General features: G+C 55.1%; 1 protein-coding gene across 1 annotated transcript in view; it reads left to right on the top strand.

Annotated features, from left to right (window-relative positions):
* Positions 1 to 2,852: 2,852 nt before the first annotated feature.
* Positions 2,853 to 14,341, top strand: part of LOC111159348 (olfactory guanylyl cyclase GC-D-like) — a 34,429-nt gene continuing 22,940 nt past the window's right edge. Inside the window, exons 1-6 of the mRNA XM_022521745.1 lie at positions 2,853 to 3,555; positions 6,082 to 6,377; positions 8,432 to 8,786; positions 12,376 to 12,460; positions 13,138 to 13,234; positions 13,319 to 13,447. Of these exons, the coding sequence (XP_022377453.1) occupies positions 2,853 to 3,555; positions 6,082 to 6,377; positions 8,432 to 8,786; positions 12,376 to 12,460; positions 13,138 to 13,234; positions 13,319 to 13,447 (1,665 nt within the window). The remainder of the gene's footprint in view (positions 3,556 to 6,081; positions 6,378 to 8,431; positions 8,787 to 12,375; positions 12,461 to 13,137; positions 13,235 to 13,318; positions 13,448 to 14,341) is intronic.

Below are 14,341 nucleotides of genomic sequence, written 5' to 3'. Positions count from 1 at the left end.
GGACATGGGACAAAACTTCAGAGACAAAAATCAACCATCTCCTGATTTTTACTGACACCTAGAGCATTAGAGCTGAAGGATCTTTGGAGACCTACATCTAAACTAAGCCCTTCCTGTACAGATGGGGAAACCAAGGCACAGAAACGGGCATGGGCTCTGTTCCACAAGTCAGCAGCAGCACTGGAGCTAAAAGGAGCTCCAGGCCCGAGTCCTCTCTGAGCCCCTGCATGCCTTCTTCAGCTGTAAGATTCCTGGGATGCTGAGTGTGGTTAGAAGGACTGTGGGGCCGGGGAGCCTGCTGCTGTTTGGTGGGACTGAAAGAAACCCATATGCCTCTGTACCTCAGTTTCTCCATATATACACAGAAGGGCTGTTTTAGATGTTTAGCTCTTCAAGGATCCTTCAGCTGTGATGTTCTTGGTGTTTGATAAAATGGTGATTTTTGTCTTCGGTTGGGAGGTAGGAAGTCAAGCTCCAGTTTTAACGCAACCCTAACTTTTGGTGAGAGTTCAAACATACTCTTGTTCCCCCAGAGTCAGTTTCCTCCTCTGAAGAAGAGGGTAAAAGACCTCTTCTTGGGGCCTCTGAGAGGACAAGGGAAAGTGGTGGATCACAGGTGCTTTGGAAAGTACAAACTAGGGGGCGAGGCGGCTGTCATTAGTACCAGGCTCGTAAGCTTACGTTTCCGACCGGAAACAATTAGCTCTCTCTGAGCCCAGAACAAGCCCAGCTACTCCAGAGGGGTTCATCCCGAGTGGTGGTATTGCTAGGAGACCACTTGGCACATTACGACAGAGGAGGAGGGAGGGCACAGAGTGCTCCTCAGAGGCTGGGAGGAGAGCAGCCCTCCCCAAGTCCCTGAGCCCCGAGCTGGGAGAACTGTAGTATCACAGGCCTGAAGGGCTCAGGGTTGGCCAGCGCTGCCAACTGGCGACTCTCACAGGTAGGGAGGTTGAGGCCTCAAGGAGGGCAGGGGCAGAAAGTTCCTGTCCAGCTCTTTTCACACCACAGTACGCCTGCCGCTCCTCAGAGATCCCGAGACGGTGATGGTCGTGACAGTGACGGTGCTGGTGGTGATGAGAAACTATTCCAAGTAAGTACCCACTTCCTTCCATTTAGCAAGTACTACTTACTACTTATTTACCTCCCTACCCCAGTGATATCCCCATCATAGACACTCTAAGCATTTTAGTTTTTGTCACAATATCTGCTGGATAGCTATTTTCATCTCTACAGACGGGAAGATGGAGGCCAGAGAACTTAAGCGACTCATCCAGGGTTAGGGACAAGTGAGTGATAAAAATCAGGGTTTATTCTGCTGTGTGATTCCAAGGACCTTCTTATTCCTCTGCACTGAACATCATTTCTTTTTTTTTTTTAATTTAAATATATTTATTTGAGAGAAAGAGAGCATGAGTGGAAGGGGCAGAGGGAGAGGGAGAGAGGCTTTCAAGCAGGTTCCGTGCTCACACAGGGCTCGATCTTACCACCCTAAGATCATGATCTGAGCCCCGAAACCAAGAGTCAGACACTTAAGCAACTGCACCACCCAGGAGCCCCTGAACATAATTTCTGGGACCTCTTCTGCAAAGACCATTGCTGTTGGCATTGAGAGGCATCCCTTACTCTCCTGACCTACGCTTCCAAGTGTAGGCTGCTTCCAGCTCGCCTCCCCTGGGAAGCCCTCCATGAGCTCACAGCACCTCCCTACAGGTCCTGCCTACTACCAGCACTTGCAGTCAGCTCTTCTCTTCTCTGGAACCCACCTCCCTACCGGCCCAGCGGTTTCTTAAGAGTAAGATTGGATTTTATCCATAGGGACCCCAGAGTGGAAGGCTGCTGGCTGCATGAAGCGGGCAGGAGGACTTGGCTGAGGGCCGTGTCTGGGGAATGGGCCATGACCAGGCTGTAGGCAGAGGGTGGACATCAAAGTCCTGGGACAGTGGGACGGAGTGGGGGGGTGCTTTAGTCCAAATGTCTTCGTCAAGGAGATCCTGTGTGGGCTGGAGGATGAGTGGGAGAGACGTGTCCTCATCCTGGCTCTCTGCCAACTCTATCCAGTCTCCCTTAGTTTCCTCATCCGTACTATGGAGATAGAAAGGCCTTTGTCTGAACAGGGCTGAGCAGATTAGAGAGGGGGCTATGCACGCGCATTGTAAACCCGCCTGCTACAAACATGCGTGCGCTAAGGCACCCCAGAGTCCAGCAGAGTCAAGTGCTGGGGGATGGTGCTGGGCTTGAGGGGATGGGACAGGGGAGGCTCAGAGGGGGACCAGGGGACTGGCCCACCTGGGTGGATGAGTGAAGGAAACAAACAAATAATAGAAAAAAGGGAGAAAAGCAGGATTTATGGAACACCTAAGTATCAGGAACTGTGCTAAGTTCTTCATGTCATGCCACTTAACTGTCACAATCCCTCCATAAAGTAGTCTTTGTTTCCCACATTTTTACAGAAGAGGAAAATGAGGCTTAGAAAACTCAGAGATGGGGGTAGGGCAACAAGAAAGGGGAGAATAGGAGCCAGGGCTGGCTAGCTCTGACTCCTGAGCCCCCACTGAGGGACCAAGCTTCAGCCTGGGACCATACTCGGGCGTCACCAGGCTGTGAGCCAGTCTTGGGGAGGATGTAGGGCCCCTAAAGGGGGGGCAGTCTTCAGACATCATGGGTCCAAATCCCTCCTTTTATCAATGAGGAGGCCGAGGTTCTGGGGAGAGGTGCTGTCTGCTTCAAAATCATGCAGGCAGTAATGGCAGAAAGTGTCAGAAAGCAAACTTTATTCTTGTCCCCCTTTCCCAGGACTCACAGGGGGTGTGTACCCTGAAGATTGGTGCTGGGCGTGGTTACGTGGGAAGATGTGCCTGCCCTCCCAGGGCCTGTGGGGGGCCACTGTCCATCATCCAAGGACAGCCTTTTCCCCTCCTCTTCTCTCTGTGGTGCTTTGGGGTGCCTTCCTGTGGGCTGGCTCCCTCCCCGATCTGGCCCTGGGGGCAGGGACCTTCACCTTAGGAGTGCTGGGCCCCTGGGACTGTGACCCCATCTTTGCCCAGGCCCTCCCCAGTGTGGCTGCCCAGCTGGCTGTGAACCAAGCCAACCAGGACTCCTCACTGGTGCTGGGCTCGAGGCTGGCTTCCGTGGTCCTTCCCACAGGCTGTGACACCCCTCATGCCCTGGCCACGTTCCTGGCCCATAAGAACACCGTAGCTGCTTTTGTGGGTCCCGTCAATCCTGGTTACTGCCAAGCAGCCGCTCTGCTGGCCCAAGGCTGGGGCAAGACCCTCTTCTCTTGGGTGTGCGGAGCTCCCGAAGGAGGAGGGGAGCTAGTGCCCACCTTGCCTTCAGCGGCCCACGTGCTATTGTCCATCATGAGACACTTCGGCTGGGCACACGTGGCCATCGTGTCCTCCCACCAGGACATCTGGGTGGCCACAGCCCGGCAGGTGGCCATGACTCTCAGGACACATGGGCTGCCTGTGGGGCTGGTGACTTCTCTAGGACCCGGGGAGCAGGGGGCCACGGAGGTCCTGGAGCAGCTCTGCAGCGTGGACAGCCTGAAAAGTAAGTGTATCTGGGTGCCTTCCTCCTGTGGGCAGCCGGACTTCCTGTGGCTGTGAAGACACTGGCCTGAGCCCTGGATGGCAGCCCTGCATTTAATCTCCCAGCAGCCCTGTGAGTGAGTGCTGTTGAGCTCTGCACTTTGCAGCTCAGAGAAGGTGTGTAACTTGCCCGAGTCACACAGTTGGGAAGCTGTGCCATTGGATTTTGAGCTCTGATTCAAGCGTTAGTTGTGGAATGAGAGCTCAAAGCTTCCTTGCTTCCTGCCTAGTACCCTGAAGGAAATGAGAGCGTAGCAGTACTTGAGCCAGGGAGGCAGCTAGAGTCAGAATCACTCTTTCTTTTTTTTAAGATTTTATTTTTAAGTGACCTCTACACCCAAAGTGGGGCTTGAACTTATAGCCCTGAGATCAAGAGGCACATGCTTCCCCGACTGAGGCAGTCACTTCTTGCCTTTCTCAAGCCCCTGTTGTGCTGAATGCTGGGTCATGCAGGGGAACAGGACAGACAAGGGAGCTCCGGACATGACTATGTGATGGAGAGACAGGTATATAAGCCGGGGATTATGACAGAGAGTTCAAGACCATCTGAGGGAACAGAGGCTTGGAAAATCAGAGGAGATTTGGGGCTGGGCCCTGGGGCTCTGAGGCTTTTTGGGAGAGGTGGCAGATGCCTGTGTTTCAGGAAGTAGTCAGGTAAGGAGAGGCATGGTGTGTAGACTGTGGGGCAGAGGCGGCACCTGGAAAACTGAAGGGACTTCAAAGTTAATCCAGATTGGGGTTATTTCAAACTGTGGCGTGTGGCCCATCGGGGGGAGGGTCAAGAAACTAGTGAATCAAGAAGAGCCGTACAAAAAGAGAAAGAAGGAAGGGAACAGAAAGAGAGAAGAGCGGAACTGAGTACAAGAGAGAAATGAGAATGGCACAAAGGTGGCAAGTATGAGAAGGTTTTGCAGGCAGCAGGGGAAAGTGTTTCTCAGACTCGTGACTGCCGCCCCCCACCTGAGGGAACTGCAGCCCACGTCTGACGGGGGAGGGTGGGCAGCCCACCAGCTCGTGTGGCCGCTCTGAGAGTTCACGCCAGGTGGACAGCAAGATCTGGCCCCGGGGTGCCCACTGCCCGTTAGGAGCAGGATCTCACTTCTCTGAGCCCCAGTTTTCCAGCCGGTGAAATGGGGATCAATAGAGCCTCATGGTGTCTTGAGCAGCAGCTGCTTGGGGCTGAGTGCTCTGAAAATACGTCATTCAGCCAAGAGTCACCGAGCGTTGCCCTGGGCCAGAGCCTGGCTGGGCTTGGGGGGCGTGGGGGGGCAGTGGTGGGGAGAGAGCACCCAGGCCCCAGCAGTAAGGAGCTATGGTCTTGTAGGAGGTGCTTTGTTTGGGGCTGGGGAGGGCTTCCCAGGGGAGGTGACACCAGGGCTGGGCCTGAGAGGAAGTTGAGTGAAGGCGGCAATGAGGAAGAAGGTGTTCCAGTGCAAGGGAATGGAGTAACGTGACGATGGGACTAGGAGAATGGACAGCTCTGTTGTGCATGGCCTGGACACAGTGGCAGCAGTGGGGGCCACGTCATTAGACTCCTTCTCCACCCTTGTTGCCGAGTTTTGAGTTCCAACCAAATCTCCGGCTTTCAGGAGCCAGGAGGCAGAGGAGTTCAGGGCACATTCTTTGGGGTCAGATTGCCAGAATCTCACTCCTGGCCCCACCTCTTACCAGCTATGTGACCTCAGGCAACTCACTAAACCTCTTTGTGCTATGGTTTCCTCATCAGCCACATGAGGCTACTAAACCCTCTCCAACCCAGTGCATGCTTCCTCCCAGGTTGTGGGTATCAGCTTTCCCCTGTGGGCAACTGCAGAACAGCACCCCCAACTTATCACATGAAGGGTTTTTTTTTGTGTGAAGCCAGAGTAAACACAGGGCCAAAGAGATGGGGCAAAGGAATCCTTGGTTCTATTTCTTCCTGGGCCTACTGAGTGAATCTCTGAGCGTCTTCCCCACTCTGCTGGGGCAGGGAGCAGGTGGCTTGTGGCCCATGACCCACACAGCATGGCCACCCAGGGGCTCAGCAGAGCCCAGGACTCTAGGCTCTGACTTCCACATGACCAGAGGGCCTTAGGCGCCAGCAGGGAGACCCCCCAGCCTTCCTAAATGGCTCTGTTTTTATGGATTTTCTAGAGAAAAGAGACTGTTGCAGGAACCTGAGTGGGTGGCCCTTTGTTGGCTGAGGTTATAGCCCTGGTCAGGGACCCAAATGAGAAGAGAGGAAAGATACAGGGGACCACTATCTTGGGTAGGTGTGTGAGACACTTGCCTTGGGCAAGGGCTCCCGTCTGTCCTGGAGGCCTGGGGACAAACCTGGCTGCCGAGTCACCAAGGGCCTATCTCCTTCGTGAAGGCAAAGAGGAATGTGCTCACAGTGGGGATCAGACCTGATTGCTCAGAGCAGCTCTCCAGGGCCACAGACCCTGGGCTGCGGGGAAGGCCTGCAGAGGCAAGCCTGTCACGACCCCCTCCTGCCCCCTGCCTCCAGTTGTGGTGCTGTGTATGCACTCGGCGCTCCTGGGGGGCCTGGAGCAGACCGCCCTGCTGAGCCGAGTGTGGGCCCGGGGCCTGGCAGACGGGAGGCTGGTCTTCCTGCCCTACGATACCATGTTGTTCGCCTTGCCCTACCGCAACCACTCCTACCTGGCCCTCAGCGACAGCGGGCCCCTGCGGGAGGTCTATGACGCCGTGCTCACCATCAGCTTGGAGTCTGGCCCCACGGACAAGGCCTTTGAAGCTGCTGTGGCCAGTGGAGAGGGGGCCACGCACTTGGAACCAGAGCAGGTGGGTCTGTCCAAGCCCTCACCGGGCCCGGAGTACGGGGCTGTTGGGCGGGTTACGCGCACTCTTCAGGCACTCTAGGCCTTCCTGGTCTTGGTCAGCCAGCCGCCTGCCCGATTCAGCCCCACGTGACCTGTCCCTTACTGGACAAATTGTCCCTGCCTAGTCCCTAGGGGCACTTGCGCCATCTCCAGTTTTCTCTTTCTCTCTGTCGTCTGTGTCTGTGCGTGTGCGCGCGCGTGCTTGCTTGTGTGTGGGTGTCTATTAGTCTCTCTTGGCCTGCTTCCTCAATTCTCCCTCTCCTGTGACTTTTTGCTTCTATTTTTCTATCTCCAGCTCAGCGCCTGCAATTTTCCTTTCTGGCCCAGCTGCTCTTCCTCTCACAGACATTCTCCCTCTTCTTCCTCTGCATCGCCTAGCACGTTGTGCAGATCAGCAGGCGAGATGCTGGGGTGTGGGAGAATAGGAATGTTTTCTGGAGTCACTGCTGTGAATCTGAGGGGGGCCAGCGGAGCTGGGGGCGTGAGTGCTGGCTCGGCTTTGGCACAGGAGGACTCAGCTGCTTGAGTCCCCCTTGGGATGTCTGTTTCTTGGTGACAAGAAGACAGCAGGGTCTGGAGGTGGTGACAGGAATGTAGAGGCTGATGGAGGGCCTTAACAGGAGCCATTCATCTGACAATTGTGAATGGGGTCCCTCTGCTCTTCCCCTGGGCCAGGTGTCAGGGACACAGTGATGGATAAGGCAGACCTGGCCTACAGGGAGCTTCCATTAGGGCAAGACAGATAATAGCCAAGCAACCATACAACCGAATTCAAATCGTGATAATGTCGCCAAGAAAAAAAACAAAAACAAAAAACAGGATAAAGTGACAGAGAGCGGCTGGGATGGAGAAGAGGGTAACAGGAGTTAGGACAAGCAGGGGAGCACACTCTGAGGAGTTAGCCCTTGATCGGAGTACTGAATGGGAAGGAGGCAGCCAGGGTGCAGATCTGGACGAGGAGCACCCAGGCGGGGGCAGTGTCAGGTGTAAAGGCCCTGAGGCAGAGTGAGCTTTGGAGGCTAGAGGAACAGGCAGAGGGCGTGGACAGCTGGACTGTCATGTCACAAGGGAACAGGAGTCTGAGATAAGCTTGGGGCGTGGCCAGTGGGGCATTTTATGCCAGTCAAGGAGTCTCAACTTATAAGGGAAATGGGAAGACACCAGCAGGTTTTAAGTAAGAAATAATTTGATTCATAAGTTTTTTGGTTTTTTTTTTAAGATTTGTTTGTGAGAGAGAGAGAGTGAGAGCGAGAGCGAGAGAGAGAATAAGCAGGAGGGGCAGAGGGAGAGAGAATCTGGGCAGGCTCTGTACTGAGTCATAGCCTGACCCGGGACTCGATCCCATGACCCCAAGATCTAAAACCAAGAGTTGGCCGCCCATGACCCCGGAGCTGAAACCAAGAGTTGGCCGCCCAACGACTGCCCCACCCAGGTGCCCCTTGATTTATGGTTTTTCACAAAAAATTGCTTTGGTTGCCTGGGTGACCTGAAGAGACCTAGATGAAGCAAAGAGACCTTTAGGAGGCTCCTGTGTAGGCCAGGTGAGGGTGAGGGGGCTTGGACCCAGATGGCAGGAGCAGAGCAGGTGAGGAGTCAGTTGGGCTGAGAATAAGTTCTGAAATAGAACCGAAAAGATTCAGTGACGAACTGGAAGAGAGAAAGAGAGGAGTCGGGAATCAGATCTAGACTTGAGACAGCAGGCAGGTGGTTGTTCCATTTCCCAGATTGTGGGAGGAACGTTTGTGTCGCAGAACCAGACAGAAACCTTGAAGAACAGGAGTTCCGTTTTGGACATACCGGGCGGATTGGAGGTGCCTGTGAGATGTCAGAGTTGGTGGTGGCCGTGGAGACTGTCTAATGGCTGAGCGGGGACTGAAGTCCCAGCGGGACCACAGAGAGGGCTGTGTGGGGGGCAGGGTGGGGTGATAATCCACAAGATCATGGCTGGCAGGGCTTAGAGATGTGTGGGAGTCTGTGTCATGGGGTTATGTGGTTGAGGGACCGTCTCTTCCACAGGTGTCCCCTCTCTTTGGGACCATCTATGATGCGGTTGTCCTGCTGATCCATGCCCTGAACCGCTCTCAGAGCCATGGGGCCGGGCTCTCTGGGGCCCACCTGGGAGAACATACAGGGGCTCTGAACGTGGCTGGCTTTAGCCAGAGGATCCAGACGGATGAGAAGGGCAGAAGGCTGGCTCAGTATGTCATTTTGGACACAGATGGTCGGGGAAGCCAGCTGGTCCCCACCCACATTCTGGACACAGGCACATGGCGAGTGCAGCCCCTGGACAGGGCCATACACTTTCCAGGAGGGGCCCCTCCAGCACGTGACTCCAGCTGCTGGTTTGACCCCGATATGCTATGTGTGAGAGGTAATTCATCATCCATCCATCCATCCATCCATCCACCCATCTGTCTGTCCATCCATCCATCCATCCATCCATCCATCCATCTGTCCATCCAACCATCCATCCATCTGTCCATCCATTCAATGCATTTTTTTCCTTCCTGGAGTGCTCGCCACCTTGCCAGGTTAAATCTCACCTGTCTTATCTGTCAGGGCTGAGGCCTCTCCTCCGTGATCCCCACAGCACCTTTATGTTCAAAGGGTGTGTGTCCCACGCTGGGGAGGACTGGTGTCATCCATCCCCCAGACTAGCAGGTAGCTCATGAAGCTGCCTTCATCCAATTGCTTCTTTGCCCCTTCTCTTCCACAAATGCTGCTGGAGGACCTCCCACGTGTCAGGCACTGTGCCCAGTCCCAGGGATAGAGGAGTGAATGATTGATGTCCCTGTCCTCGTAGACCTGATGTGCTTGAAGACCAGCTCCAGGGCCTGCTTTCCAGGGGCTTCTGTCTGGTGGCAGAGATGGAGACAGCTGAAAAGGACACAGCATAGTGTGATCAGAGCTGTGAGCGGGGAAGCCAGGGGCTGATGAAGGGGGATCTCTCTCCTTTGGGCTCCATCAGCCCTGGCTCACAGACTTCACCATCTAACAGGTTTCAATTCATTCATTCAACCAATCAATCAGCCAACATTTATTCAGCACCCGCTGTGTCCTACGCTCAATGCCGAGAATCGAGGGTGCGACAGCAGAGAAGACTCCTGCCCACGGCCAGCAACCATGATGAAACTCCCTGATAAAGGGAGCAGGGGAAGGGCAGGTGCTCTGAGCCAGGGCTTTGAGGGGGTAGTGGTGGGGGACTGAGCAGCAGCACCGGCCAAGGGATGGGACTTCTCCCAGGAATCCAAAAACGACAGCTCACTCTCTAGCCCAGGAGTGTCATGATCATCTCCAATACAACAAATCGGGCATCATGGATGGAGAGCCTAGATGCAGGGGCTTTGGGGCAAATGTGTTCAGTGCTGCTGCTGACTAGCTGTGTGAACTTGGGCAAGTTAAACACCCTCTCTTGTTCTCCATGTTTTGTGGAGAAATAGGAACAAAGACCTAGCACCCTCCACTGCTTGTCCTTGCACGAGGGGCAAGGCAGAGCCTAGGAGCAGGGCTTGTGCTTCAAGGAGATGGGAAGGGGCTACATGGTTGCAGATCCTCAGTGAAAATTACTTTCTCAGGGAGCATCTAGGAACCCTAGGACGGGCTGGACTCGTCCCGTCCACTGCTGGCTTCTCCACCGCCTGAATCTCAGGGGTCTTGTTGGCAAGAGGACGTGCCATGTTCTTTGTTTTCTCTGATTATCTGTCTTGAAATGTTAACCTTAGAGAGCCATTCATTCATTCACCCCTCCTTTCAGGCTCTGCGTTCCCTGACTCTCTTTGGCAATAAGATTCCTTGAAATGGTGCCCATGCTAAGTGGACTAAATGTCACTTCCCCTCTTCTCTTGAATCCTCTCCGCTGACTCTCTCCACCCCTCTTGTAACAGAAGCAGTCATAATGAGGCTACCAATGGCTTCTGCAGGGCTGAGACCCAGGGCTAGTTGTCAGTCTGTGCCTTGCTGGGCCAGGGAGTGTCAGTCCCTCTCCCTCCTCCCCGCTGCTCCATCACTCTCCAGGTTCCCTGGCTCGTGCTACTTCTTGGTCACCTTTTCTGTTCTTCTGCAGAACCGGCCTGTTACCACGGACACCTGTGGGCTCGGTGCTTTGAGCCTTTTTGTGTTCCCTCTGTGCTCACTCCCTTGGCATCTCACCCATTCTTGTGGCCCCCAGATTGACCTCTACAGCCTTGTTGACTCCCAAAATCCGTATCTGTCCCACCTCCTACTGGACATGTCCAGTAAGATGATACCTGGAGGTCTAGTTGGATCTCAGACTTGGTGTATTCTGAACCTGAACTCCTGATCTGGCCCCCAACCTTCCTCCCATCATCTTCCCCATTGCAGGTCACGGCCCCCCAACCTCCCAGAGGCGCAGGAACCTCTAACCTCACACCCCACATCTGATCGGTCAGCAAACCCTAGGGTCTCCATCTCTGGAATTGGCCCAGAAGCAGAGCGGTTCATCCCTCCCTGGCCCTGCCCGGCCCAGGCCCTCATCATCTCTCATTGGGTTGCTACCCTGCTTCCCTCCTTGTCCTCGTACAACCCGGCAGGCTGGAGGATCCTTTGGAAACGTGATCAGATCTGGCATGCCCCCAGCAGAACCTGCAGAACTTGGCCTTACCCGGAGTCACATCGTTGGAATCCTGGCCTTGGATTTCACAGCACCCTGGCCCCCTCAACTCCTTGGCCTGCCTTCCTCCTCCTCTGCCCTGCCCTCCCTTGATCACACGCCTCTGCTCATGCTTCAGAAACTTGGCACTTGCCACCCCCTAGGCCTGGAACACTTTTCTGCTGCAGGCTCTATGCCTGCTCCCTCATTGCCTCCAGATTCAGACTCAGAGCTCAGCCCCTGGGAACCTGGGAGGGAGTCAGGATGGAGCTGTGGTTAGGAGGCCAGATGCCAGAGCAAAACTGCCTGGCTTTGAACCTGGGCTCTGCTACTCACAGACCATTCTTTCTCTCTGTTTTCTCTCCTACTAAGTTGTGATCATGACCATCCCTGCTTCCAGAAGTCATTGTGCAGAATAACCGAACTGAGCTACAGGATAGTCTCAGAATAGGTGTTGAATGCAATACAATAGTGTAATCGGCTTGCAAGCTATTTGCTGCTATTATTATGTCAGACTTAACTCAGATTGGGGACCTCTGCAGGGGGCAGACAGCAGTGCTCATCCTCCAATGAGCGAAGGAAGGGAGGAGGCAAGGAGGGAGGAGGGGATGGCCCCCTTCCTGTGGCAGCAGAGGCCAACGTCCTTTCTCCAGAATGGTGCTGGGCATTTAGCCTCCTTGCCAGCCTAAGCTGATGCCAGGGTTGCCCAAGGTAGCCCTTCCAACCTTGCCCAGTGATCCTTAGCAGCCTCTTTATATCTAACTCCTGACATGAGGGCTGAAGATTTGGATTCAGCCTAAGGAGGGCTCTCCTAACAGTCAGAGTGAAGGACAATGAGACCGGCTGCCAAAACAGGTAGTGAGTGGCCCATCCCAGGGGGAATGTAAGAAGTAAGACAGCAATTGAGAGGGGTACAAAATTTTTATGGAGCCCCATCCAGGCCCTGTGTTGAGTGCCAGGGACAGTGAGATGAGTAAGACACAGGTCCTCCTATCCAACTACTCTGTCTAGTGGGAAGGGACCTAATATGCCAGGAGACAAGAGACCATGGTATGATCAGGACTATAATGGGATCTGAGCAGGGTCCATGGGGACCTGGGTACAGGGAGCCAAGAACCCAGACAGAAAACACTAGGAATCAGTATTTGTGTGTGATGACCAGCCCACAGATAGGACATTCCCACTTGGAGGCCATTCTGAGCCTCATCCCTGGGGAGGGCCTGGGGAGAGGTTTGTGTTTCCATTTCCCAGAAGAAGGTCAAGGGGGAGGTGCAGGAGCTGGGGGAAAGGGGCCGCTCTCCTTTCGCTGTTGTTACTGTTAGGACTCACATGCACCCTGCTCCCCCAACAGATGCCCAGCCCCCTGGCAGCCTCCTGGCTTTTGCCCTGGCCTGTCTCCTGGTCCTGGCCGGCGGGGCCCTCACATGCCTCATCAGGTAAGACTCTGTCTACCCTGGAGCCTCATTCCACCCCTTGGTGCCCCCCCCCCCCCCCCCGCAAGGTGTCTCTTCCTTAGGCACAGTTCTGGCCATCCGCAGGAAACTTTCCTATCCTCCTAGGACCTCAGGACCACCCAGAATTCCTGTCTGTCCTAGAACCTTGGTCAGGGCCCTGTCGAGGCTGGGGTGCCTCCTGAAATGTCCATTTGAAAGCTGGGGAAGAAACCTGGGACCTCCCCCAGGACTGTCCCTTGCTGAGCTTCAGGCTATGAACGTGGGCAATGAGGGCTTGACCAGGATGACTCCCTGGGCCCTTCAGCGTTAAAGACAATTCTTCCTGGGTCTATAGTTCTCTGTACTCCCTGAGTCTTAGCCACATCTAGGAGGGCTAGGGCTCTACCCCCCAGCCCTCACCCTAGGCTCTGATCACCCCAGAAAGCCTCCAGGCAATTTGGGAACTTGTGAACTAGGGACCAGCAGGCATACTAGGCCAGGGGGCAAAGCCTGAGCTGGGGCTGAGAGCCTTTTTAGGAGGAAGTGCTCAGCGGTGCCTTCCCAGCCCAGCTGGGGCTGCTGGGGAGAGGGCTCCAGGGCAGCGTGGGTCCAAGGGGCTGGATCAAGTTGGGAGTGACATGTGTACCATCCGTCCACCCTGCACTTTCTCTGGCCTCCAGATTGGGCATCCAACAGCTGCAGCTGGTGCGGGGCCCCCACCGGATCCTGCTGACAGCCCAGGAGCTCACCTTCATCCATCGGCCCCCGAGCAGACGGGTAGGTGGGGCAGGCACCGGGCAGGCTGGGTAAGCCGCTGATGGAAGCCTGGCCCAGGCCTTTGACCATGCCTGCTCCCTGCAGAGGCTGAACATGGACAGCCTGAGCGAATCAAGGAGTACGGTGGATGGCGGAAGCCTGAGGTCGGTGGCCCAGGGGTCAGGGAGGAGCCTGCCAGCCCCACAGGAACCCACCAGTGTGGCCGTTTACCAGGTGAGAGCTTCTGTCATCCCAATGTCCAGGCCTGAGGAGCTGGAGTCTGGGAGAAGGCGAGGGCACCCACAGCCTCTTGGGGCTCGGTATGCCCTACTCCCATTATGGAACGGGAAACTGAGGCTTGAAGAAGACAAGTGACTTTCCTGGGTCCTACAGCAAATCAGCGGCATGGTAGGAGTGAAAAGCAAGTCTCCCAGCTCCCAGTTTGCATGGTTTGTGACCAGACCTTGGGAAGTACCCAGATCCTGGCCACGTGGGCCTGAGCACTCCGGGCATGGGTCCACCCCAGGGTTTCTCTCATGGGGCCAGCCTGGGTCACCCTCCGGCCTCTTTCAGCAAGGGGCGGTGAGATCCTAGGTCCCTGAGGTCCAGAGGTGTGGGCCAGCACCCAGCCCCAGACTCTGCCTCTAGGCAGAGCCTCGCCACCAGCCGATAGGAAGGCTGCGAAGTCAGAGATTAGACCAGCAGGATTCTAAAGTTGCTGAGGACACTGTGGCTTCTCAGAGGCTGAGTTTCAAGATCGACAATTCACTGGTGCTCCCATCCTCATATTCTGTGACTCACGGTTGAAGAGCTGGGCTAATTGTGCAGGAAGTGACATGAGGCTCAGGCTCCTTCTTTTCCACCTTCTCTCCAGCAGAATCCCATATTTTTTCTTTTATGCTGAAAGGAGGCTTTAATGATGTACACAGCATGTTTTGTCTGCTCCTTTGAGTTAGCTGACAAGCCGTGTGAGTCTAACAAGGCAGAAACCCATCAAGGCCCCAGGACAAAGGGCCAAGGCTGCAGCCAGCTCTGGGCAAGGCCAAGGCGATGACAGAGCCCTGGGCCAAAGCTTCCTTCTCTTCCATCCTCCCCTCTCCTACAGACCCTGGGTCAAGCACCTCCCAC

Source organism: Enhydra lutris, unplaced genomic scaffold (genome assembly GCF_002288905.1).
Source record: "Enhydra lutris kenyoni isolate GAN:26980312 unplaced genomic scaffold, ASM228890v2 scaffoldscaffold68, whole genome shotgun sequence".
NCBI classification, from domain to species: Eukaryota; Metazoa; Chordata; class Mammalia; order Carnivora; family Mustelidae; genus Enhydra; species Enhydra lutris.
This window is presented reverse-complemented; position numbering and strand designations above follow the sequence as displayed.